The 25301-nt window shown below is 43.3% G+C and overlaps 1 protein-coding gene across 2 annotated transcripts in view; it reads left to right on the forward strand.

The window, feature by feature from the left end:
• Window positions 1-25301, forward strand: part of dtnbb (dystrobrevin, beta b) — a 28564-nt gene that overhangs the window by 1909 nt on the left and 1354 nt on the right. Inside the window, exons 4-18 of one of the 2 annotated variants that reach the window (XM_053435340.1) lie at window positions 992-1077; window positions 1382-1536; window positions 1663-1768; window positions 2161-2327; window positions 3505-3629; window positions 9913-9987; window positions 13920-14010; window positions 14683-14771; window positions 15854-15967; window positions 17410-17506; window positions 17817-17837; window positions 18971-19130; window positions 19399-19488; window positions 19710-19779; window positions 19941-19958. In XM_053435340.1, coding sequence (XP_053291315.1) covers window positions 992-1077; window positions 1382-1536; window positions 1663-1768; window positions 2161-2327; window positions 3505-3629; window positions 9913-9987; window positions 13920-14010; window positions 14683-14771; window positions 15854-15967; window positions 17410-17506; window positions 17817-17837; window positions 18971-19130; window positions 19399-19488; window positions 19710-19779; window positions 19941-19958 — 1464 coding nt within the window. The remainder of the gene's footprint in view (window positions 1-991; window positions 1078-1381; window positions 1537-1662; window positions 1769-2160; window positions 2328-3504; window positions 3630-9912; window positions 9988-13919; window positions 14011-14682; window positions 14772-15853; window positions 15968-17409; window positions 17507-17816; window positions 17838-18970; window positions 19131-19398; window positions 19489-19709; window positions 19780-19940; window positions 19959-25301) is intronic. The other variant, XM_053435341.1, reaches the window with a different exon arrangement.

Below are 25301 nucleotides of genomic sequence, written 5' to 3' on the forward strand. Positions count from 1 at the left end.
GACTTCACCGTACAAAAAAAGCATCAAATCAGGATTCAGGCCTCAGATATCTTGGCAATAAGCTGATAAATGATTAAAGAAGAAATTCAGATGGAGTTTTTCCATCACACCACAGATATAAAAGTGTGCAGCATTTAAATCAGCTGAAGTAACTCAGCTGATGTTTTACTGTATAATCCATCCTCTTAATGTCTGCTCTGTCCTCGAGGCCCTGGACGCTCTGCCTCCTGGAGCACGGAGGTTTATTATTGACCGTAAAGCTCATGTTCATTATATTTACCCTGTGTGCTCAAATTGATTGGCGACTCGCCCTTTCCCATTCAATTGGTTTACTTTTATCTGTAAGGCCACTCCGGTCCTACCCCCCCCCCTTGTTATTGCTCATGCTGCCGTATCTCTGGGAACCTGGTGGAAATGACCGTCTGCGATCACAGGAAGCGGTTTCACTATCTGTCCCTGAGGTCCAAACGGAATTAGGCAGAAGAGCTTTCATGTATCTGTGTTACCTCTGCTCGGAAGTCAGAGCCAAACGAATCGGAAGTGAAGGAGCTGCCCTCTCTCGGCAAGTTAAAGAGATAGTAGGGTGACCTGAGGCGGACTAATAATGACCGTGTTCAGCTGTGATTTAAGGCTTATATTGTGAATTTTGACCCTGGACACTGGTGGGTTTGGTTTATATACTTTCTCATTGATTTTGCTGTATGTTATATCTAGCATGGTACCTTCGCACAAAATGAAAGAGAATAAAACATAGTAATACAATCACATTTGTAGAACTGTATATAATCTTTTATTAAAGCCATCAGTGGCCTATAGCTGTGTAGTCGTTGCAGACAAAGTACGGCTGAAGCAGCAAAATCCCTGAACCAGGCTGCATTTTATTGCTTCTTGATTTAAATGTTAATTAAGACTGAGATAATGTTATTCCTTCTTCCTATAATTCTGTATCTCACTTTAATTCACCTGATTTTACTTTTCTCTCTCCTCGCAGTGAAAGCCATGGGAAGTTGACAGTTTTCTCAATGAAAGCGATGCTGTCCACAATGTGTGGAGGGAAAATTGTGGACAAACTACGTTGTAAGTACACATTTGTACAGTTTTGCATATAACATGTCAGTACATTTTCTAAATTCCCTCCATTTAATAAATATAACATTTGTCCAGGTTATTACATGAACATGCAGTGTTTGTAATGCCTCCTGTAGTTGCTCAAATCAAACACACGGGGGCACTGTTGAAACACAGCAGCAGAATTCATTTGCAGTGCATGTATTAGCTGATGAGTGTATTCATTATGGATCATGCATCATGTAAATATCAGCAGCCTGTTTACACCATATTTTTTAGCTGAGCACAACATCTGACACGTTCTGTCTCTCAGATATTTTCTCACAGATCTCTGACTCGAGTGGCATGATGGTGTTTGCCAAGTTCGATCAGTTTCTTCGGGAGGTGCTGAAACTGCCCACAGCCGTGTTCGAGGGCCCCTCGTTCGGCTACACGGAGCATTCGGTGCGGACGTGCTTCCCTCAGCAGGTGGGATATCCCAACACCCCTACCCTCTTCTTCTTCTTCCTCTTCTTCCTCCTCTCTTTCTACTTTTTAAACTTTTAATAACGCACACCTCTCATTGGACACACGCGTGTTTGTGTTTGTATCTAGAAGAAGATCATGCTGAACACATTTCTGGATGTGCTGATGGCAGATCCTCCTCCTCAGTGTCTCGTGTGGCTGCCACTCATGCACCGACTTGCTAATGTTGAAAATGGTAAGATTTAGAATTGATATTGGCTGATTTAGAGGTAAATATAACTTATAGTCTACTACAATTACTTAGATCCACACTGTATCAATGTTTTTTTGTAAGGACGCACAAGTTAAGGAACCTAATATGTAATATTTCATCTTTATCTGTAAGGTTAATTATATCCGTCAAAGAAATGTATTTGTGTATAAGGCCAACATTCCCTCATTCAAATGGATACACTAACATAAATTACAAGTACTTCTAAGTTTGAATGAAGTACATTTCTTGAGTGAAACTACTCAGCTGCTTTCCACCACCGCTTTAAATCGGACTGCACGCAGAGGTTTTAGTCGTTTCACTGTGAGCAGAGATAAAACGGCTCTGACTGAAAAATCCTCCTCTTCACTGCTCAGTCTTCCATCCGGTGGAATGTTCATATTGCCGGAGCGAGAGCATGATGGGTTTCCGGTATCGGTGCCAGCAGTGCCATGGCTACCAGCTTTGTCAGAGCTGCTTCTGGCGGGGCCATGCCAATGGTCCCCACAGCAACCAGCACCAGATGAAGGAGCACTCGTCGTGGGTAAGAACCAAAACCTGATCGCTCTCAATTCTACATTGTGTCGTTTCCTTTTATGGCAATTCAGAAATCAATATCTCTCCTGGAGCAGTCATCCGTCCTGCTACATGTCCTGCAAACCAACAGGGATTAAATGGTTTTTTTACTTATTTTGTGCAAATTAAATTGTATTGATTTGAAATCACCGTGTTGCCAAATTCCATCACAGCTCAGTTATTATAGAATAAATGGAAATAAAGGAAGACGTAGACGCTGGATCCTAAATCCAATTCCCATCCTTCTTGGTTTATTTGTAAAGAGAAGAAACACAATTGTCTGAGATATATAAAAATCAAATGATGACAATTATCCAGAAGGTAATGTTCGATCTGTTCTGGATGATTTCCTTACTTTTCGTGTAAATCGTTCGTCTGTGACATTGTCCACCGTGTCATTTTGTTTTCCAGCTCACAAAACCATCTGCAATCTTCAGTTTTGGCATCAGTATGAGTTCTGTTCAGCTGGCACAATCATCGGCCACGTCCCTTTCTGTGACAGCTTATATCGCTGTGTCATTTCCTATGTGCTGCCACGTTTACTCGTATAATGACGAGTGTAAAATGTATTCATTTTTATTCCTGCCACACATTTCACGGCAGTTAATTTAATAGGCTTTACATTGAAATTCTCACGAAATGCAAAGAAGAATATAATAAATGATCAACTGTTAAAACATGGGGGCCTCCGTAGAGAGGACCCACTCCCAATGTAAATAAAAAGTATTTAAATATAAAGGGCTAAAGAAAACAATTTAGATGATCACACACTAGTGAAAACATCACTATTATTTGATATTCAATTTCTGCCAATTGATCCCTTTTGCCTAAATCTTACACAGTGAACCGTTAAGACTTATTTCGTAGTTTTGACTATTTGTTTCGTGGCTCGACAAAGTAAAACATCCACAGATTAGTCAGAACATTAAAACCAATTTTTTGGATCTCAGCAGCCGACAAACCTGTCTTAGACGTAGCAGATGCTGATCCCCACTTCTGACACAGCAAACAGCCTGTTGACCCAGTTATGTAAATGTCTTCCTGAAGCAGCTTATAAAACCGTCTCTGCTGCACCCCCTCCATGACGGCACCAGATACATCACACAAGGTTTCAACACTTTGTTTTTTTCCTGCTCTCCTCACAGAAGTCTCCGGCCAAAAAGCTGAGCCACGCAATCAGTAAATCTCTGGGCTGCGTCCCCATCGGAGAGCCGCCGCATCCTGTGTTCCCCGAGCAGGCCGAGAGACCGCAGGAACTCGCCCATACTGTGTAAGTGCCATTCCCGAGGTGTGTGTGTTGCCACTGTGTGTGTGTGTGTCATTAATGAGGGCTACCCAACCGCCGTGTTGATTAACAGCGCAGCGAGGCCCGGTGTGCTCATGATCTACAGTCTGTTCTTGTCATGTAACTGCCTCCATCTTTTCCATTCGGCTGTCCCGTCATGACATGATAGATCGCCATCTCGCCGAGGTGTCAAGCCCCTGATTATTTGCAAACGTGGAGATGCTGATATACTACACAGGTCCCCGCTGCCGCTGCCGCTAACGGCACAGCCGCCCTCATCAGTCTGTTGGCAATGAAACAGAGACGAGGGTGTAAATCTCACACTCCAGGCTCTGAAGCTCCTCAGAGTCAATATAGGAGATGCATTATATTCTGCTGCTGTCTTAAACCCCGCACATTCATTTACATTTCAGTTGAAAAATCGTACAATTTCCATAATCAATTCCACCGCAGAGAGGCATCCGCAGTCCATGTCGCTGAGGTCACTTCACATCCCCCTCAGGGTTGTTGCGGCGGAACCCCGACACTTTAGGCCTCGATCTAGTAATGTTGCAGATTTTAAAGAGTGATCTATGATTTCTGTCGTTTTCGACATTAATAGGACAAAAACGGGAAATCTGTCCACTTATCGCTGTCCCCATTTCTCACGGCACATTTCACAACCAAATCCTGCTTCATATTCCAGTCACGAGCATCAATCTGAGCCGCCTGTATGTGCGTTTGCTGCTGGCAAGTGTCAGTGACTAACTGATAGTGAGCCACATCACGGGGTAGAAAGTAGCTCAGCAAATGCCAAGAAAAACCGACACAGTGTAAACACATGATCCTGATTTCCTGTTTTACTGTGTGATAGATAACCATCGACTCTGAATCACATCTCACTTCCAGGCTCTGCCCACTGGAGCGAGGAGTCTTCTTTTTTCTGCATTGTCTCCAAACTTATGCATTTGAGATGACGTTTTTAGTTGCAACATTTTTTAAGATGCATCGCAATGTGGAGAATCGGTCGCTGAACCGGATATTTCTTCCAACCGAGAGAGGAGCTGATTGGATTAGCATTAGCCCGCGCAGTATAGCCTGTCTAGCATGAAATTACATCACACAAATAGATTAATATTGATTAGAATAGAATTTGTGGCTCAAACTCTTTTGGATTATGTTTCTCCAGTGTCCTCAGGAAACAGTAATCTGTGGCGTGGTTTTGTCTTTTTGTTTGAGAATATTGACTTGTGTCCATTTGAGATCTTGGTTTGATGTAATTTTTTGCACAAAGTTCTTTTATTGTAAATCTTTTCCTCTGAGGGATTTGTCCTGTTTGAGCAGTTTGTCATGTGTTATGAATTACAGTGATGGAAAGGACATTTACTCAAGTACATACAGAATTGAAAGGACTTTACCTAAGTATTTCCTTTTTGATTTTAAATCAAATTCAGATTTATCATCAAATAATCACAATAGAAGCTTATGTAAATCAATAAATCCAGTGGTCCCCAACCTTTTTGGCTGACGACCCCTTAAAATGCACCCCTTGTTTTCTACTAGACATTTATCCTTTTTAACTTCTAATTACCAAACAGGTCAAATGATCACATATTAAATAACAATAGCATTGCATAGTTATTTACAAATATGGAGATGTGTCATCTCAGAAATTGAAGATTTTGCGTAGGCATTTCCAGGAATTTCTTCCTTCTGTAGACAAAGTGCATTCTCATGCAATCACAAATGGCATTTCAGGGTTGGTGGCACTGTGTGTGTGTGTATGTGTGTGTGTGTGTGTATGTGTGTTCACTGACTTTAGGATATTGGATGTGACTGTTGACCCCTGAGACTGTGTCTGTCTCTCTCTATTGTTACGTCTGAAGCAGGGAAGATAGAAGTCTCTGTCTTTGATGAGGGAGGGGGGGCTATTTGTGTTTCCATGTGCGTTGAGGTTTTTTATTTGTGTGCTTCTCATCAAGTGTGCAGTGAAAAGATGTTTTTAACCTGACAACCTTTCAAAGCATGTTTTCATCACCGACTGCCATTCTCAGTCTCTGTTCCATATTTAGCTGTGCATGTCTTCAAATTTACAAAGAGACGGGCAAATATTTGTCCAGGAATATTTATATCTGCAGCAGAATACGCCCACAGAGGGGATTATGTACAGATTTAATTTTTTTAATAGTTCAGAATATAGAATATGAGATGTGAGACCGTAACATTTAAATGTCAGCAGCTGGTTAGCTTAGCTTAGCACGAGAAAGACTGAAGAACAACAAGTCTCATCTTCCTCCTATGATCCAAAAACGAAGCCAATGTACCCTGGACACAAACACCAGAGTCTTACACCATGCACAGTGTCGATATGGGGATGGAGCTGAGGTGGAGAAGTCCTGTCGATCCACATGCTTGACCAATCAGGAGTCAGTCTCTGCTGTCAATCAAGGCAATTGACCTCGTTTTTATATCATGAAGAAAATTCATCGAAACCAAACTTAAGGGAAAAAAACACATCAGAGAGATAAGAGGTCCCTTAATTAAGAGAAACCATCTTTGAGAAAAAATATTTGCAAGTACTTTGTCCCATCCACCTACATGGAGGAGGCTGGATTCATGACCTCGAGTGTGGCCAGTCACCAGGAGGCAATCGAGATGATTTGGCTTCACTTTTGGAGCGCGCCATGTTGTCTATCTTTAATCTATGCTAGAAGCAGGTGGAGTTAGCTTCAAAAAATCATTAACAAGCACCTCTGACACTAGTTAACATCTTATACTGTATCTTGAAATTGATTTTCTCATCTAAAGGCTTCTGCGGACTAGATGTTTTTTTAAAATCAGTCAAGAGTTGTAAATCCTCTGGTGGGCAGCAGCACTAACACTCATTAAAACGGGGATTATTTCCCCAAACGTTGAACTGCCTTGAGCCCTAATGTAGAAAGATTAATGGAATCCCAATTTATTAACTTTAAATTTTAGAGAAATTATAGGTGAACACATTATCTGCCAATCATTCCCAAGTGGATTTCCCTGCTGGCTCCTGAAAACCCTTCATTGCACCAGATCCCTCAAATGATTATTCTCAGGAAATCTGCCAAACCTCCTGTTTTACTCTTCACTGACTCTGTTATATTGATGAAGCCTTACAGAGAGAAAAGCATTGTTGGTATCGTAGAGCTAATGCCGCTAGTTGCCAATCCTGATGAATGTTGTTTGAGAGGAGGTGTTATCTCATGTCGTGTACCAGGAGACATCCATCAGCATGGTCTCTCAGGTGTGTGTCTCTCTCTCGCTCTCTCTCTCTGTGTGTGTGTGCTTGTGAGATGTTGTGCCTGTGAGTGAGTAATAATGGCAGAATCAGGTTGGAGCGTCAAGTTTGATCAAAAGTCCCAAAGCGAACGGACATGAGTCTCCCGGTTGTCTGGCCCCTCGCGGCTTCATTGTCGCCTTCAGACAAAGTGCAGCTATTCTGATACAGTTGTGAAATATTTACTGGCATGTGAAAGCAAAGTCTAACGGCAAACTGAGCTGTGAATTGTCCCCCCCCCCCACCCCCCCAACCTCCACTCAAACTGTCAGCAAGATTCTTGGGGATTTGTGTTTCGCACAGGAGTTATAGGTTTGGGATGCACTGTCTGTCTCAGGAACTCTAAATCTTTGATACAGCTTTCTTACCTTCAGACTCAGCCCTGCCTCAGACTTCCTCTGCCGGAAGACTTTCAGCGAGGAAAGTTTGAAAGTGGAAAATAGGCCTCTTACCTTACTTTGCATTAATGGGGCACACACTTCAGCATAGCAACCAATTTTTCCACTCTCTATATAATCCCCAGAAATCCCGTAATATTTCAAAATGCCTTCCTCTGTTTTACATCCTTTTTTTCGACTCTCCGGGTCAATGCAAATTCCATCAGGGTCGTTAGAATGGGAGAGAGCAGGCATGTAATTCACTTTACTGTGAGTGCGATCCATTGGGGGGGGGGGGATGCTTCATGTTCGTGTATTGTTTTTAGCCGTGCATCTTTCCCGAGTGAAATCCCTGTGTGTGCATCCACCAGACCTCATCTCCCCTGATCCTCTGCCAAGTGCACGGACAGGGTGGCACATTGTCATTCTCCACGCACAGGTAGAAGGAGGATTAGCGCATTGCAGACTTTGATGTCTTAGTTCCAAAATGTTCTGTCAGTTCGCTCCCATTTGACCTCCAGGCAGCGGCTGAATGTGAGTGTGTGTGTGTGTGTGTGTGGGAGTGTGTGGCCTACTGTGAGTCCTTAATCAACATATCTCCAGTCAGCGAACCACAGCCCTGCAGATCCTGATGTGAATGAGTCAGGACTCCTGTTAGAATTAATCTAAATATTAGAGGGAAATGAAATTTGGCTACTCAGAAGCTTTTACGTAAGAAGAAGCTGGTTTTTTCATTTTTTCCATTGCACCCCACTGACTTCTCTAGAAGGACTGATGATTATTTATAGAAGGTTAGCTGTGAGGAGCTTTCACTTCTGTGAGGAGCTGAAGGTAAAGGGGGGAAAGAGGTAAGATGCAGTTACTATAGAGGCCAGTTTATAACACACGTTTCCCCCCCCCTGAAGGGATGAGAGCTGCTTTTTGTTTGAGAGGTTTGCAAGTTGAGCAAATAGCGTTTCCCCTAATTTCCAGTGAGAGTGTGTTGGAGAGAGGTGCAAAGACGGAGTCAGAGCAGAGAGCTTCAGAGAGGAGAGAGAGAGGGAGAGAGAGAGGGCGAGTGTGTGTGAGGCAGAGAGAGAGGGAGATAGAGAAAATCGACGCCGTCATAAAGTCACGTGGCCGCCGAGTTTCCTTGGAGACAGCAGCAGTGTAGTACATTGAGATGCTCGCCCGCTCAGTGGAGGGCAGGTTCGGCATCTGGCAGCAGCAGCAGCAGGAGGTGGATGTATTTTGCCCGCCCGCAGGCAGGTGCTCTCTCTCCCCACAGAGGTAAGTGTCTCGTGGTCGGGATGGAGTTCACCTTCAGAGCGGCAAAAAAACTGTGACACAATGATGAGCGTGGAGTGAGAGGCGGTGGCTGTGGGGTTTAACTTGGAGTGTTTCTCTGCTTCTGAGGGAGGACGCAGGGAAACATGTGCAGGTTGGAGTAGCGGCAGTTTTTTCCTTTTTTCCTGTCAATTGCCTCGGACAACTTCAGAAGTGGCCCTGTTGACCTTGTCATTGAGGAGCATCCGTGGTTTTCTTTTTGAATCTGTGAAGCCACTGTCCTGAGGGAAATTGAAATGCAAGAACCAATAATCGCTGGCGTGTCTTTAAAAAGAACACACTCTGCCCCCTTGAGCATCCTCATTAATGCAGTTATATGTACTTTCATTTGTGAGCAAGTAACATTGCAAATTATTTGAATATCATTATTTTTTTCCCTTGCTCCAATTACTGTTTCGTTTGTAGTCGCACAACAATACTGAGATACAAAAAGAAATGTGCACTGTTGAGGCACTTTATGACAGCGGAGGGGGGAGAGGGCTCATGGTGCTTCTTGCTGATAACAGTCTCCTTCACTATGTGGATATAAATAGTTGGATTTGGCAAAAGGAAAATGCTGATTGGACACAAACGCTCTACTGGACACAATGCTGTTGCGTTTTATGTTTTAACGAGGGCTTTAAATAAACTAGTCAGTTACAGTAGAGCCATTGCAGTGAGATAAATCCGTGCAGACTGAGGAGATGCAGCTAGAGACGTGAAAATCAAGTGCTGCCGCGAGAGGCTGCTATTTTCTGTGGCGGCTGAAGTGTGACGCCGAGAGCACCTGAGATGCGGGGGAGAGATATTTTGATCCGTTAATGAGACTCCGTGGTCCGGGGCGGAGAAGAGCTCGTCGGGGGGGGGGGGGGGGGGGGGGAGCTGATCCCGCCTGCCAGATGGACCCCATTGCTTTGTTTACTCGCACAAATTACCACCCACAATGTCACCTCTCCTGCTTTTTCACAGGCTTCCACTTTAATTAGATTTCTTGTCGGCTGTTGTCGCATTTGCTCGTGTTAATTAAGTTTAAGCTAATAGCCGGGAAAAAAACGTGTAGATTGCCGTTTGCGGTAAAAAAAGTCAATTATTTAACGACAGTTCTTAAGTTAGCACGGGGACAACAGGCATCCACCCATCAGGAGTTTGCAATGGCCGCCACCTGCCTCCCCTCTCGCCCTCTTTTGTCTTGATTTATGAATATTAATACAATGCAAATGCCCTCTCCTCCATTCACTGGTGACCAGCACCACAGGCCTCTGCAGTGTAGCATTAAAGTCCTCTAATCTTGTCTTTTTAGTCAGCCGAAACCAGTGGCCAACAACATGAACGACACAATTCTCATGTCCTCTGGGGCACCTACTCCCACCAAAAGGTAAGCACCCCAAGGCACCATGTTTCTTTTTTTAAAGGATGTGTTTTTAGTTATTCCACAGAACTGGGTTCACTTGATTATCCCCCCCCCCCCCCAAGTGTTCTCCCTAAAGACGAGAAAACATCAGTTTAAGTCACACGCCTACATGATAAATCTGTTTAATCACACGGAATTCAGTGTGTCCTCAGAAAAGGTGACATCCTCTCTCCTCGGGGGGGGACAGATGTTATTTGCTCCACACTTGACTTGACTCTCACACTTGACACACATTCGTCTTTTTTTTTGCATCCGAGCAGCGTTGCCCTTGTGAGTGTATTTTTAGAGGGAGATTTGTTCCGCTGTCATGAAGGGTGTGTGAGCGCTCCTGCTGAAAGGGCTGATTTGACAAATAGATCACGATGGAATTGGAGCCTTCACCATGTAAGCAGATAGCCGGCGCCCGCTCTCCGTGATCGCTGCCTAATTGCCCTCCTCATTCGAGCCCGTCTCAGTTGAAGGCCACCTCTGTTGCTGTTTATTCATAGTGTGGTAATGAGCCATCGTTATTTTGAATTGGATGATGGAGGGCATGCAGAGGGGAGCTGCAATGGATCCTCACTCACTGTCCTGCAGGTCCGCGCCGGGTGAATTTCTCTTTTGTGCATCGGTGTCTCTCCCATCACAATTTTTTGGTGTGCACTTTGTGTTTGCAAGATGGAAGCGCTCGGGGACTCGGGACGTCCCACAACACATTAGCAGGGAGGAGGCGTCACCGTCCACTGTACAGAAATAATAGAGGTGTGACCATCCACCTTTTTAAAGATCAGGTTTGAAACCCAGACAAAGGCTTTGTAGACAGTTGAGAGAGAGAGACTGAATGGCAGCCCCCCCCCCCCCCCCCCCCCCCCCCACACACACACTTCTGCTCCTCTGGGCAGGGTTATCAGTACTACACCAGGACCCAGGCAGCCGAAGGGCAGCGTGCAAACTGCAAAAAAGATATGAGCCTTAAAAAGTGCATTATTCTATCATATATATCAAGGATACCCTTACATTTTGAAGACAATTGAATCATCTAACCCTGCTGGAAGATTTCCTTTCTGCATGTATAAAAAATGAGATGCTAACAATCAATACTAGATTAAGGTTCTTGCGGAGGAGCATTTTGTGCAGTGCAGTCATGTCTCTGTGGGCTGACAGCATCAGGATTAGAGCAGGTCTGAGGGAAGCTGAGGAGATGGGGCCTCCGGAGGCGGTAAAGCGATGCCTTGCTTCAGGACGTCGTGGAGGTCAGTGGAAGACGTCACGTGTTGCAAAGTGGAAGGCGACGCTGCTCTCTTGAGGTTTGTCTCGCTGTGGCACTAATGAAGAAGCCTGATAACCTTTGTCTTGACATTTTGCTCTGTGAGTCAGAGCTGCTTTGGGAAGATGTCATGCAACCGAGGATGCTGTTTGCCTCGGGCGGCCATAACAACTACAAAGCTGCCATATTTGGGGCAGGAATTGCGCATTAAGCCGGTGTGACGCTTCCAAAATAGGTTGTGTTGAGCGTGGTGTTGGAGAGCGGCAGATAAGGTGTTGAATGAGGAGGGAAGGAGCAGGTTTCACTGAGGGTGAGGTTTGCAGACAACACAGGGCCGATCGCTACCCGGCTGTCTTTGTGTCACATTTGGTTTGTAAATATTAATCCAGTGTTGGAATTACCCTGCGCTGGCCTGCCTGCCTTTGAGCCAAAGATGTCACCTCTGAATAATGCAAAGCTCCTTGAGGCTCTGCCTCAGCCCAGGAGCCGAGATCTGAAGAGCAGCACCGTCTGTGTGCGTTGACCCTTTCAAATTCCACTTTTCACGAAAGACAGAATTTACAAAAGAGCGATCCATGATAGCGTGTCAGTGCGGAGTCGGAGGAAAAGGTTGAGGGGGGAAGTGAGCGTTACAGCCTGTATCACAGTCGGCTCTCTGATACTGTCTGCTCTGCTGACATTGCATCTGTTCCCTCTCTCTCTCTCTCTCTCTCTCTCTCTCTCTCTCTCTCTCTCTCTCTCTCTCTCTCTCTCGAAGACAATCGCTCACTATAGCGCTGGTCCTCCAAGGGTGAACCACCGCCGCCACCGCCGCTGTATTTATTACCTGTTAGTCATGCAGAGCCACGGCAGCGGGAGATAACATTTTAATAACTAAAGAAAATGCTGTCTCAAGCTTGGAGAGATAGAGGGGAGGTGACATGAACTGAGTCAGCAGCCCACCACAACCGGGACCTGAAAACATAGAATTAGATAACGGAGAATGTATTTGCTGAAGGGCAGCACTGTGGCAAAGCATGGTTTGTACCCAGTTTGAATACTGGTTTGGCCTGTGTGCGTGTTCCTCCTGTGTCTGTGTGGTTTTTATCTGGTTACTCTGGCTTCCTCCCACTGTCCAAAGACATGCAGATTGTGGATTAGTTTGACTGGAAATTTCTAAATCGAGAATGTCAGATTGTTTTGTCTATATCTTGCAATATGTCTGCAACCTGTCCAGGCTGATCCCCTTCTCCCACCCATACACACATGTAATCTATAATAATGAAAGATGCAGTTAGAAGCAACGTCACCTCTTCAACATGACGTTCAGATTTCCTCTCAGAGTTTTGACCTTCATATGTTTAAGTGTCGAAAGAATCCGTTGTGTATCAGTATCGAGAGATATCGTGTTTGAGTGAAAGAAAAAGGAAAAGACAGAATGTGTGACTAAAATAAAACTACCTGGGAACGATGCCAGCTCAGGAGAGCTTCCAGGCAGTTTGTGCATCTTGGTCCAAAACATGGCACAGATCCTCTGGCATCGCTGGGAAACTCCCTGAAGAAGCGACGCCAGAGGCAGCATGGAGACTGATGGCCTGCAGATCCCGACATGTAGTCTGTGTAGGGTCACAGCTTCTCCCGATCCGACCCCGAGCAGCTCCTTGATGCTTGTTAATGTTTTACTTTAATCCTGCAGGAACCCTCAGGCTGTGTCGATGCTTTCGCCCAAGGACGAGCCTGATCAATTATTTAGGAAGTGTTCCATTTAAAAGGACATATTTTGACATCCTCCCTAAAACAGGATGTAAAAAGGAAGTGCATTTACAGTTTGAGGAGCGATTTCACTCTTTTCCTTTTTGCAGAGTTCTCTCGAGTCAGTGGAAGTTATCTTGAAACGAGTCGAGTGATCTGCAGAGTATTTTTAGATAACTTCAATGAAACAAAAAAAATCTTTAAACAAGGGAGGTAGGAGCCGGGATTTGCTAAAATTATCTCATCACACCACAGCAGCTTTTTATTTTTTATTTTTTTATCTTGCTTTGAGAAAGATAAGCTTTTAACACAAGTGATGATTTTTTGCTGGTGTTTTTCAGGGCCGGGGTAGTGAACCGTGCCGGGGCTGCGGTTGTTGATGCAGTGCACTCGAAGCCAGATTGTGTTTAATGATCTTAATCATCGCTCGCTCACCAGTCGCAGTTAGACGGCGCCCGGCACCATTTCAGCTCCCCTTCACTCCTCATTTCAGGCCGGCTGCCGAGAAAGGACAGCATATGTTCGGTCATTTGTCCACGCCACATGCCACGCCCGTGATCATTTAAAGTCTCATGCCGTATTTGACATTTCCAGTCGGTGATGAAATGGCCAGCATGGGCCTTGGCGCGGTCGAAAGGGATTTGGCATACTGCATTCTGTCCCATCCATCTCCGTTCATTGTTATGACCAATTAACTCAGACTGTCTGTCAACACTGGAGTCAAAGCCAAGTGTCATAAATTAAGGTCACCTTAATCACAAAGTTTCCTTTTTCATGCAAATTCTCTTACATGATCACTTTGACTGCTCAAACTTTTCCTTCTACTTACATAAGAGCTTGTGACATTGGATTCAGTGTGTGTATGTGTGTGTGGGTTTGTGTGTGCGTGATGTATCTCTCCATCTCTGACTCTGGACAGTGTCTTGGAGAGTCCCAGCCGGCTAGATGAAGAGCACCGCCTCATCGCTCGCTACGCTGCCCGCCTGGCGGCCGAGGCGGGCAACTCCACGGTGAGTGTCTCTAAATTCTTCTTCTTCTTGCCCAAGGCACGAGTAGCTGGACAACTGACTATAAATAAACAAGGAGGACACGTCTCCAGTTCCGTCCCCTTCTACAAAAATACAGCCAACATTTCCTGGATGATTTAAAATTTAAGAAATGGATTTTGTCTGGTTTTTTAGACATATTATTAATAACTGTTAATAAACACACAATACATTGCATTTGGTCAGTTGCATTGGTTTCATGTGAAGCAGCTGCACGAGGAAATGCTGGGTTAGCATTAGCACTGAAGGGAAACAGATCCAATGCATTGAGAATGAACATGCTGATATTCACGAGATGAAATTAAGCTGCACATGACTTTATTTCCTGTGACTTCCTCATGACTAAATTAAAACATGTGGTTTGGTTTCACAAAAAAATCAAAGATTAGGAATAAACTTGGCTTGCAGTAAATCTTTATATATTATTTTGGATTCACAAAAAATTCCGTCAGAAGTCATAAAGTGTTAATGTGGGGTTGCTGTGGGTTTGGGGTGTGATTGGATTTCTTATTTGCATTATGTGGAAGGATAAAGAAAATCTGAGGTGACCTAAAATGGCTCCATCTTACTTGCACAAGCATAATCAGTCTCCAGCAGATAATTCATTTCTTTCTGTGATCTTTTTTTAAATTTCAGCAACAGTGTCCTCCAACAGATCTGAGTTTCAACTTCGATGCCAACAAGCAGCAGAGGCAGCTGATCGCAGAGCTGGAGAACAAAAACAGGTAGGATTCACTGAAACATCTTTTATTCAGTGGAAATCAATCACTTTGTATCGAATCATTTGCAGTGGTATAACTAAACAGATTTATTTAAGTACCAAACTATAGTTACTTCTACTACTGAAGCTACTGAATACTTCTACTGCATGTCACAGGGAAGTATTGCACTTATTACTTCACAACATTTATCTGACAGCTGTAGTTACTTTGCATTTTGCACGTTAAACATAAACTGGAATGGCACTTAGTAGAGCGCACACCTCCACCAAGGCCTAGCAGTCCTCTTAAATTCAATGAAGCTGCACCAAGTTGCACACACTCATTAATATCAGTCCCCTAAATACGCTTGATTTTATTTTTTCCCAAGATCCATGAATCAATCTCTGGGGAGAAAAACGCCCTGTTGAAATTTTAAAGAAAGTGATCAAAGATTTGTGGATCCAAAACAAAATGTAATGGGATTTTCATGGGAATCCTTCCAATAATTTGTGCGTTATCTTCCTTACAAAAAAACGGACAGGGGTGAAAATGTAACTTCTTTGCTGGAGGTAACAAATAAGCACAATATAGTAAAGTGTACACTATTACATTTTGTGAAATACAAGTTTTTCCTTTTTTCCTGGAATGAGATTAAGAGACTCATAGCACTTTAGGATCTGTCTGGTAAATACAAGGCTATAACTAGCGGTGCGGTAAGCTTAGCATAAAGAGTGGAACCAGGTGGAAACAGCTAGCCTCACTCTCACGAAAATACTCCTACCAGTACCTCTAAACTCTATAATTAAAACAGTAACGTATTTTAACAATTGTTCAATTGTTTATTTCTATAAAAAAAAAAGTATATTATATATATAATGGTAATAAATAGAACACTCTCGAAGCAGTCATTCTGCATGAGATGTGTTTTTTACTTAAAAAGTATGTTTTGCTCATAATACTGTTACAATTTGAATATAGACTTGACCGGCTTTTTCAATAATGCATCAGTACTTTCAAAGAATCTCTTCTCCACTGCTGCTGAACAGCTTCCACGCTGCGGGACTCATAAAGGAATATCTTTTTATTATCTCGTCTGACTTATTCAGGGAGATCCTGCAGGAGATCCAGAGGCTGCGTCTGGAGCATGAACAGGCCTCTCAGCCGACCCCGGAGAAAGCCCAGCAGAACCCCACGCTTCTGACTGAGCTGCGGCTTCTCAGGTATCGTCCCAGCTGCGACAGCTTCTTGCTCCCAATGAAAGAAAGGGAAAAAGGAGCGAGGATATATATTACGAAAATTAAATAGTAAAACCACTGCAGGGCTGTTGTGTATTTATGGGCTGAGCTCATTCTTCAAGTAGAAATAATGTCTCCTCTAATTCAGGAGGGTGTTTTTTTAAAAATTTGCAGCGTTGGCATTTATCACGCTGGCAGGACGACGAGACCCCTGGGTTCAGTTCTTGGATGAGAGTCATCCTGTGAGGACATGTTACAGCGGTTGTTGCCTTGAACGACTTCTTATTTGTCTGCTCTGCCCTAAATAATGAATAATGAATATTTATAATAATCGCCCTACAACACTTAATTTAGCTTGATGCATTGAATCTTAATTTTTCCATTATCCTCACATTCGGACTCTTTTGCATGTTGAATGATTGTTGTAGGGAAACAGTTCCATATACTTGTGCGAAAACAAAATAATTAAACAGTAAAGATTAAATCTTACCAACTTGTTTACACACCAATTATTACTTTCCCCAGTTTTAATTCAAACATCTGACAAATGGTTGCTACAGAGACAATTTGAACACCAGAGGGCGATAACAGGCTGGAGTCTTCACTAAAAAGAGACGTACACATCAGGAGGCTTAATCTCAGATGACCTGTGGGAAGGTTGTTCTCTCCTCAATTCAATTAAAAATAATTAGAATTTAATATAATTTGAAACTCAGGAACTAGTCGATCTCTCTCCTCTCCCTTCTACCAGCGCTGCTTATGCACGAGAGGGAGATAATATCAACAGTATATCTCCTTCACAACTGTCCTCGTCCATCTTGTCAAATTCATGTTGATTAAAAGATGTTTTGAACAGAACAGAAGTATTTCTGTTGACCAGGGAGGTTGTTGTTCTAGCTGCTTCCTGGATGTTAGATGTAGATAAAAAAATCCCAGGTCCATGCTCAAATGTCTGTGGTGATCCTCAGTCATCCAGGTCATGGTATAAAGTGCTAAACACAGGTCAACTGAACTTGGTTCAGTCTTTACACTCAAATTTTGCTGTCCAAAAAAAAGTTAAATAACAAGTGGTTACTGCAAAATAAAATGCCCAAAGAATAAAGATTTGTGGATTTGTCATTGGTGCAGGTAAAAACAAAAACACAAAGATATATTTCTGCACATGAATCATTGAAGTAGTGGACCCTTAGTTAAGAATAAAATATGAAGTAGAAGTTTTGGTAAAGATATAAGCCTCTTGTCTGGAGATATTTGCTAAAAATGGAAATACATGTCCATGGGAATTTATTATTATATGTGCGTAATATAATAGACGTAATCAATCGAGGCACAATTACAGCCTGCCTGTCTGCTTTATGCTTCATCAGTGTCAAAACCAGGTTGAACTTCCTCCTTTATTCTTCTTAAAGCCTGTCCTCCTGTTGCAGACACAGGAAGGACGAGCTGGAGAGGCGCATGTCGGCGCTGCAGGAGAGCAGACGGGAGCTGATGGTGCAGCTGGAGGGGCTCATGAGGCTGCTCAAGGTGAGACCATGGCCTGTGTGCAGGGGTGCTGCACTCAAGTGGGACGAAAAGGCCCCTGAACCAGTAGAGATAAGATGTAGACCTGCTGTTACTCTTTGGCATTTTACAGGTTCTGTCATTGATAACATATTATATCCTAAAAGCCTAGCTGGTATGTTTAATGAAATTAGATGCTGACCCTTTAAATGATCCACGACCGTAGGGTGCATGCAGAAGTCCTTCCTTTCACTGCGTTAATTCTGTTGCTCTCACTCTTCTTGCTCTCTCCCTCTCCCTCTCTCTCTCTCTGCTTACCTTTGCTGGCTGATAGGATGAGGAGCAGAAGCAGGCAGTAAGTTGCCCTTAATTCAGTCTGACAGGCTCAATACCTGACTGGAGTAACAGCGTTTAGTTTTTAACGCCTCTGTACGCCTCCCTTCACACAGCTGTGGTTAAAGGAAGTTTGAGAAGATGATAGGATTCCACCCTCTAACCGGGTTGCACTGATCCAGTCCTCTTACCCAGACGGAGACTCATTCTTACAAAACGCGTTCCTGACGTCCGTCGTCCGAACAAGTTTGAGAGAAGCGTGTTTTCCTTCAGCCCCAATGTCAGAGACTTTCTAATGTGACTGCAGTCTGGCCGGCCATCTGCTGCCTGGCTCCGAGCCATTGACCTGGGCCTGCACTAGTCCCAGAGACACACAGTCATCGTTTCTCCGTGAGATATAGCTCCCAGCTCAGCACAGGCCCCAGCCGCCCGCCCACACATGCTTCTCATTACCCCCCCGGTGCAGCAAAGGTGCACCACAGAGACTCCGAGTGCAGCCAGCCAGTGCAGGATTAGCTGAAGATGTTCTTGCCTTCATACCGTGGTTTTTGTTTGTTCGGCCCCGAAAGGATTCAAATCTATCGGTCACATCTGTTTCTGTGTTTGTTTGTTTAAAGTCACCTTTAAAAATAAAGATGTCAACGCTTCCTAAAGCTGAAATCTGGGACTGCACCACGGCGTCCTTCATTGGAACGCAGCTGGTCCAGAACTGGTTTTGTCCATGAAGAGATTAATCAAAATCCTTAGAGGTGGGACAAACCTGGAAGTATTAGGGTCATATTGAAGGGAAGAAAATTAGGTTTTGAGACTAATGTCATTAATTATAAGAGGAACATTGTAATATCATAAGAATAAAGTGATAATAATACAGGAACAAAAAATAAGCAGTGAGGAGAACCTGTTCCTCAAAAGTCATGATACTTGATCATTTCCGGGTGCTGAATAACCGAAAAGTGGAAGTATTTCATTATTTGTGAAGCTTATGTCACAACAACATGCTCTATGTTCCTAATTTCATTGCAGACGACAGGCTGATGAAACATAGCCCTCTTTCTTCAAATCTATTTTAATGCTGCTCTGTGGACGCTGTGCTCTTTGCTGATGATGCTGTAACTTTCATCGGCGTGTCTTTCTTCTTCTTATCTTATCTTGCAGTCCCAGTCCGGAAGCTCTCCTCACTCCTCCCCCAGTCACGGCGCCGGATGCTCCATGCCCATGCCCATACGCTCCACCTCGGCTGGGTCCACCCCAACCCACACACCCCAGGACTGCCTGGCAGGGGTGGGGGGGGACGTGCTCGAGGCCTTCGCTCAGGGTGAGTGGAAACCAACACCTGCAACAAAGCATTCATTGCAAACTCATGCAAAATGTAGAACGTCCTGAGTAATTAATGCCAGTGTGGGAAGAAGACCTCAGTAGCACTTTTGGAATAGTGCTCTGTGAACACAAGTTTACAATGTGCACTTCAGCTGCCTCTGCCTGTTTGCCGGCCTTTCCTCTTTCTACACTTTCACATGGTTTCACTGCACAACTACAGGCCGCATGTGTTTCTACTCTGGTTCTGACATGTGTCTGTTCCCCAGGTGTACCTAGAAACCTTCGGAATGATTTACTAGTGGCTGCTGATTCAATCACAAACACCATGTCATCTCTGGTGAAAGAGCTGCACTCAGGTCAGTCCACAGCTAAAGTTTTATGACAAAAGCCTGTTTTAGCATCTGGATTCTATCTTCCTTTGTTTCCTGGGGTTTGAGTCTTTATTGAAGCATGTATCCTTCCCTGATATTGTTGTCATTCTTACACCTGCGTCTGATACGTTTCCCTCTATATTTTTGAGTTTTTAACAAAGCAAAGAAAAAACGTTGTCACTGAACTTGGGTTTTATTTTTTAAAGTTGACGACGTGGCGGAGGAAGAGGACGCCAACATGAGGAACGGTGGGGACAGAGGTGAGTCCAGCTACATGTGAATACAGGCCTTTCATAATTGAACCTGTCAAAGCCAGTTTTGCATGTTAACTAAATACCGTAAACCACAAAAAAACTGAGCAGAGAAATATTTGTGTCAGCCATTTAGATCGAACAAAACACAAACACGATACATTTCCTCTCTTTTTCCAGCTGAAGCAGAATGACGAGTGAAAAGTAGGAGCTATAATTAATTAAGATGTTCAGCACATTTAACCTACTGCAGCTTTATTGACTCAAGATAACGAGATAATTGAGGATTCATACAAAAAAATTCGGATTTTACGAGATAACAGGATAATTAACTCACGACCTTGAGAGAATGTGAAGAAAAAAAAAAAGTTATGGCAAACGTGGCCTAGAAACAAGCTGCCTGAAGTACATGAATTCTCCATAACAAGAGGAACAGTTGCCACAATTAATATTTACTGCAACAGGGTTCCCACGGTACCTGGAAACCATGGAAAACATGGAATTTATTTGTTCATTTTCCAGGTTTGGAAAAGTCATGGAAACTGAGCAAAAGTGAACACTTACATGGAAATTGAAACAGTTGTCCTGGAAAATGTTATCGATGTGTAAAATAGTAATATAGTTAAACTATTGAGCACAGAATTAAGATGAATTTATAAAAACCCTTTACATGTGAACAGCTTTTCACTGTAGATAGAAATGGATGATCCCATGTTGTAGAACATGCTCTTGGCATCCTATCTGGTATATTTGATGATGGAATTCGATGCAGGAAACCTGGTGATATGGACTTTAAAAGTATAGTTTCGGATTGGTGGACTTCGGGAATAATAACCGAGAAACATTACTCGCGATCTCAATAGAAGGGTCAAATACATGCATTTCCAGCCAACACGGGAGCCTTGACATCTACAGTGAAACTTCTTATGCAAGTTTATCCTCAAAATGTAAGAAGCTGTGTTTCAACTGTGTGATAAACCTGGGTTTATCAACGTTAGTTAGTAAGCAGTGCAATCTTCCTAACTAGCTAACTGCAACTTGCTAGCTAGCAGCTTACACTATAATTGTTTAATTTTTACCTTGCTTTTAAAATACTAGAACTATGTTTGATCCCCATCTGTATTTCACTCATTGACTTTTCCTAAAACCGTGTTATTCACCACATTTAGGGGAGTTTGTTTTGAATTTGGATTCATTAATTATGGTTAGCAAGCACATGCAGTGCAATCTTCGTAGTTGGTATTGGTAGTTAGCTTGCATTGCTAGCTAACTACCAATACATTTTCACATTAGGCTGTGACATTACTTCTATACTAGTTGACATGACTAGTCTAGTCTTGATACATTTTTTAACATTCAATCTTATATCTACTTTTAGCTATTTTGTGATTTTTCGTTTTTTTCTTTCAAAAAAATTATACTACTAAATAGGAACATTTGGGGTGAGACATTTTTGAAAAATCATTGATCATGACCAGACTGATTCTATACATCTATACTGTTAAGCTAAGCTTACTATAGTGAGGTTGCTGTACTGAGGAACCACAGGGGAACCAGCCTTATGTTTTCCCTTTTAGGTTCATTAGTTTGATTTACAAAAGCTTTTACAGAGTAAGAGTAGGCATACTACAGCCCTTCTACGTAAGACTCATAATCTCAAAAGCATTTACAATGTAGACTTGACTGTCACATCTTTTAAATCAAGTAAGTACTCAGGCAGTGTTGCCAACTCCTCAGTAAGGAAAGTAGCTATTGGCTGTCCTAAAAGTCGCTAGAAGCCGCTAAATGACGTCATCGCCTAATTTGCCTAATTGTAATAATCGTAAAAAAGTGAGGGAAAAAAAGCCTAAATATGTTTGAACTAAAAATGAGCTTTCTTCTACGGAGGCGTATTTCATTCACGTATTTCCTATTTCAAACAAGCTGTTTTTTTAATGCAATACGCTTCCGTTGTCTTCTGTTGATTCTTGTTTTTTTATTTTTTATCTTGCAATTGAAATAGGCCATCACTTCTCAAAATAACGTCATGACTTAATGCTGTATCTAGACCCATATATATAAATCAATTTTGTCCTGTATTGTTAAATGTTAGAATATCAAATTTAATCAAAAGGCTGTTAAGTGGGGCGGAATTGCGAGCTCTACATCCAAGCCTCCTTTATCCGGGCTTGGGACCGGCAAAATTATCCAAAAGAGACACTCTGGTAGATGCATCGCGATGTGGACTCTGCATCGATGAAGAGACTGAACTCAATGATCCATGTTTTCCAGTGACAGTGAAGATACATTGACACTTACATTCCGCTCTGTAAGCCAGAACAGCGGCGGCCTTGCGCACGCGCGATTCATTTGCAGTCTGGAGAACGCGGAGTGTGGGTCTCCTCTCTGCTCTGACTGCAGCTGGGACTGCTGCGCAAGGCTACTGGGAGACTGACCGCCTGTGAGTGCGTTGTGACGGCGGAGGGGCTCACGGCAGCTGCTCGTTGAGGACAGTCACTGCAGAACGATACGTGCTTTCATGTCAGTCTCCAAAACACCAGAAAGTCTCCAATATCATCGGAAAAAGTCGCTAGATTTGTCGCTAGTAGCTTTTAACAAAAAAGTCGCCATGAGGATCTGGAAAGTCCCCAGATTTAGCGACAAAGTCGCCAAGTTGGCAATACTGTAGTCAGGTGTCCTAGGGGGTTGTCTGTGTGTGAGGAAGGGGGCGCGGATGGGGGCGGAAAGCTTCAGGGGCCTATAGATCATCACTTAATATGGTACCTGGAAAATCAGGAGGTAGCATGGAATTTTTTTTCAAGGCAAGCGTGGGAACCCTGTAAAACTAATATGCATTTTTGTCAAAAGACTAAGACTAAGACTAAATCAAAAATAGCTGCCAAGATTAACACTGATTCTCAGTTGTTTGCTATAAAACCATAAAATCATCCGTTTAAATAATGACTAGAGCAACTACTATTAAAAATCCATTCATATATGTTTGTGCGTTTTTTTTACTGCAATTAACTAAAAGAGAATGGGGTTATTTTAACTGATATCATATTTGGGAATTATTAAAGGCAATTCTGATGTTTTACCCTATCTGGACTAAAAGGTCCTTTGATACATTTGATCTGATCCTTTGATGCCCTTATCCTTTGATGAGATAAAATACTATATATTGGATGACTTCTTGTGTTGTCTTCATGGAGAATAATCCTCTCTCTGAACAAATCTCACTTGCTTCTTGGATCGTGAGATTAGCAGCTGCACTTTTCAGGACTCTTGAGAAAACTCTGCGATGGACAGAAAACCCCAAAAGGTGAGATCATTAGACGATTACTATCCATTGCAACTGTAATACATTATAATATATTCATGTTTGGGCTAGGGCTCAAATACATTTTCATAGTTTGTTGAGTAAATGCATCACAATTGGTCCTTCTGATATCCAGTGAGCCGTATTAATATTAATGATACTGTACTTCTATTGATTGATTGACCTGGAGTTTAAATCATGAATTCTATGTTTCATTTTTCAGGCCCTTCACGGAGCCCAAAGTCCTTCTAAGGAGATGTCTCCAGTGGCGAAAAGCATTTTGTTCCTTGTTGACGTTGATGCTTCTGCAGCGTCGGGGAGATCTGCTGGCTCCAAAAAGAAAAGGAAGGTCAAGCACGGCAAAGGGCCTGAGGAGAAGAAGGCTCGTGGAGAGGTGACTCAGCCTGCTCTCGCTCCTGAAGAGCTCAAGAGGATTTGCCTGTCCAGTAAAAGGCTGGAGAAATGGTGCCACATGCCCTTCTTTGCCACCACTGTGACCGGTTGCTTCGTCAGGGCAGTTTTTGATGACAGCATCAGCGACCCACCTCACTGTGTTGCTGAAATTGTGTCTGTGATCGAGATGAAGAATGACTACAAGTTTGGATCCAAACGGACAAACCTGGTTCTCAATCTCAGGCACGCTGGGGAAGAACAGATTGTGACTCTCAGGTGTGTATCCAACCAGGAATTCACAGAGAGTGAGTTCAAGAAATGGAAACTGGCGATGATAGCGGCTGGGACGAAATTTCCAACACCGGAAAGGATCGCGAGTAAGGAGAAGTCCATCACAGAAGCCCTGGATCACACCTTCACTCAGGGAGAGTTAGACTTTATTGTCGCTAAGCTGAAACGATTCGGAACAGTATCTCTGAAAGGTACCAAGAGTATAATACACCAACCAGTCGATAAACGGAGCGCTGCAAGACGTCGAGGAGATGCCAAAAAGATGGAAAGCAAGTTACTTGTTGTCAGTGATGGTTCTGCAGCGTCGGGGAGATCTGCTGGCACCAACTGGAAAAGGCAGGACCAAGGGGCTGGGGAGAAGAAGGCTCGTGGAGAGGTGAATCAGCCTGCTCTCCCTGCTGAAGAGCTCAGGAGGATCTGCCTGTCCCGTAACATGCTGGAGAAATTGTGCCACATGCCCTTCTTTGCCGCCACTGTGACCGGCTGCTTTATCAGGGAAGATGTTGATTACAGCTTCGGCGAACAACCTCAACGTGTTTCTGAAATTGTGTCTGTGAAGGAGAAAAATTATTACTACATGTTTGGATCAAAACAGACAAACCTGTTTCTCAATCTCAGGCACGCTGGTGGAGACACGCCTGTGTCTCTCTCCGCTGTATCCAGCCAGGAATTCACAGAGAGTGAGTTCAAGCATTGGGAAGCGGAGATGATAGCGGCTGGGATGAAAGTTCCCACACCGGAAATGATCGCGACGAAGGAGAAGTCCATTAAAGACGCCATGGATCGATTCCAAGCAGCACATCTGAATGTTCCCAAGAGGAAAATCACATTACTCGAGTATCAGAGGCTTCGAGGAGATGCCGACAGGAAGTTCCCTGTTGCCAGTGCTGCTTCTGCTGGCACCAAAAGGAAAAGGCAGGTCGAGCAGGACCAAGGGCCAGAGGAGAAGAAAGCTCGTGGAGAGGTGGATCAGCCTGCTCCCCCTCCTGAAGAGCTCAGGAGGATCTGCCTTTCCAAAACAGGCTGGAGAAATGGTGCCATATGCCCTTCTTTGCCACCACTGTGACCGGCTGCTTCATCAGGGCAGTTTTTGATGACAGCATCAGCGACCCACCTCACTGTGTTGCTGAAATTGTGTCTGTGATGAAGACGAAGAATGTTTGGACCAAGACATCCATGAATTGCATCTGCCTGTGTGTTTATATTATTCTTTACAGTATTACAGCATTTTGTTTCTTAATATGTTTGAATGTGTCACTTGATTTACACTTTAAATAAATGATGTTAACATATCGTTGAGATTCATTCTGTGGTGTACTCTGACAACTGAAAGTTTCCAAGAAGTAATAACACGGGAGCCTTGACATCTTCAGTGAAACTTCTTATGCAAGTTTATCCTCAAATGTAAGAAGCTGTGTTTCAACTGTGTGATAAACCTGGGTTTATCAACGTTAGTTAGTAACCTGTGCAATCTTGCTAGCTAGCAAGCTGCAACTTGCTAGCTTCAGCTTACACTAGAATTGTTGACGTAATTTTTACCTTGCTTTTAAAATACTAGAACTATG

The sequence above is a fragment of the Pleuronectes platessa genome, chromosome 11 (genome assembly GCF_947347685.1).
Source record: "Pleuronectes platessa chromosome 11, fPlePla1.1, whole genome shotgun sequence".
Taxonomy (NCBI): Eukaryota; Metazoa; Chordata; class Actinopteri; order Pleuronectiformes; family Pleuronectidae; genus Pleuronectes; species Pleuronectes platessa.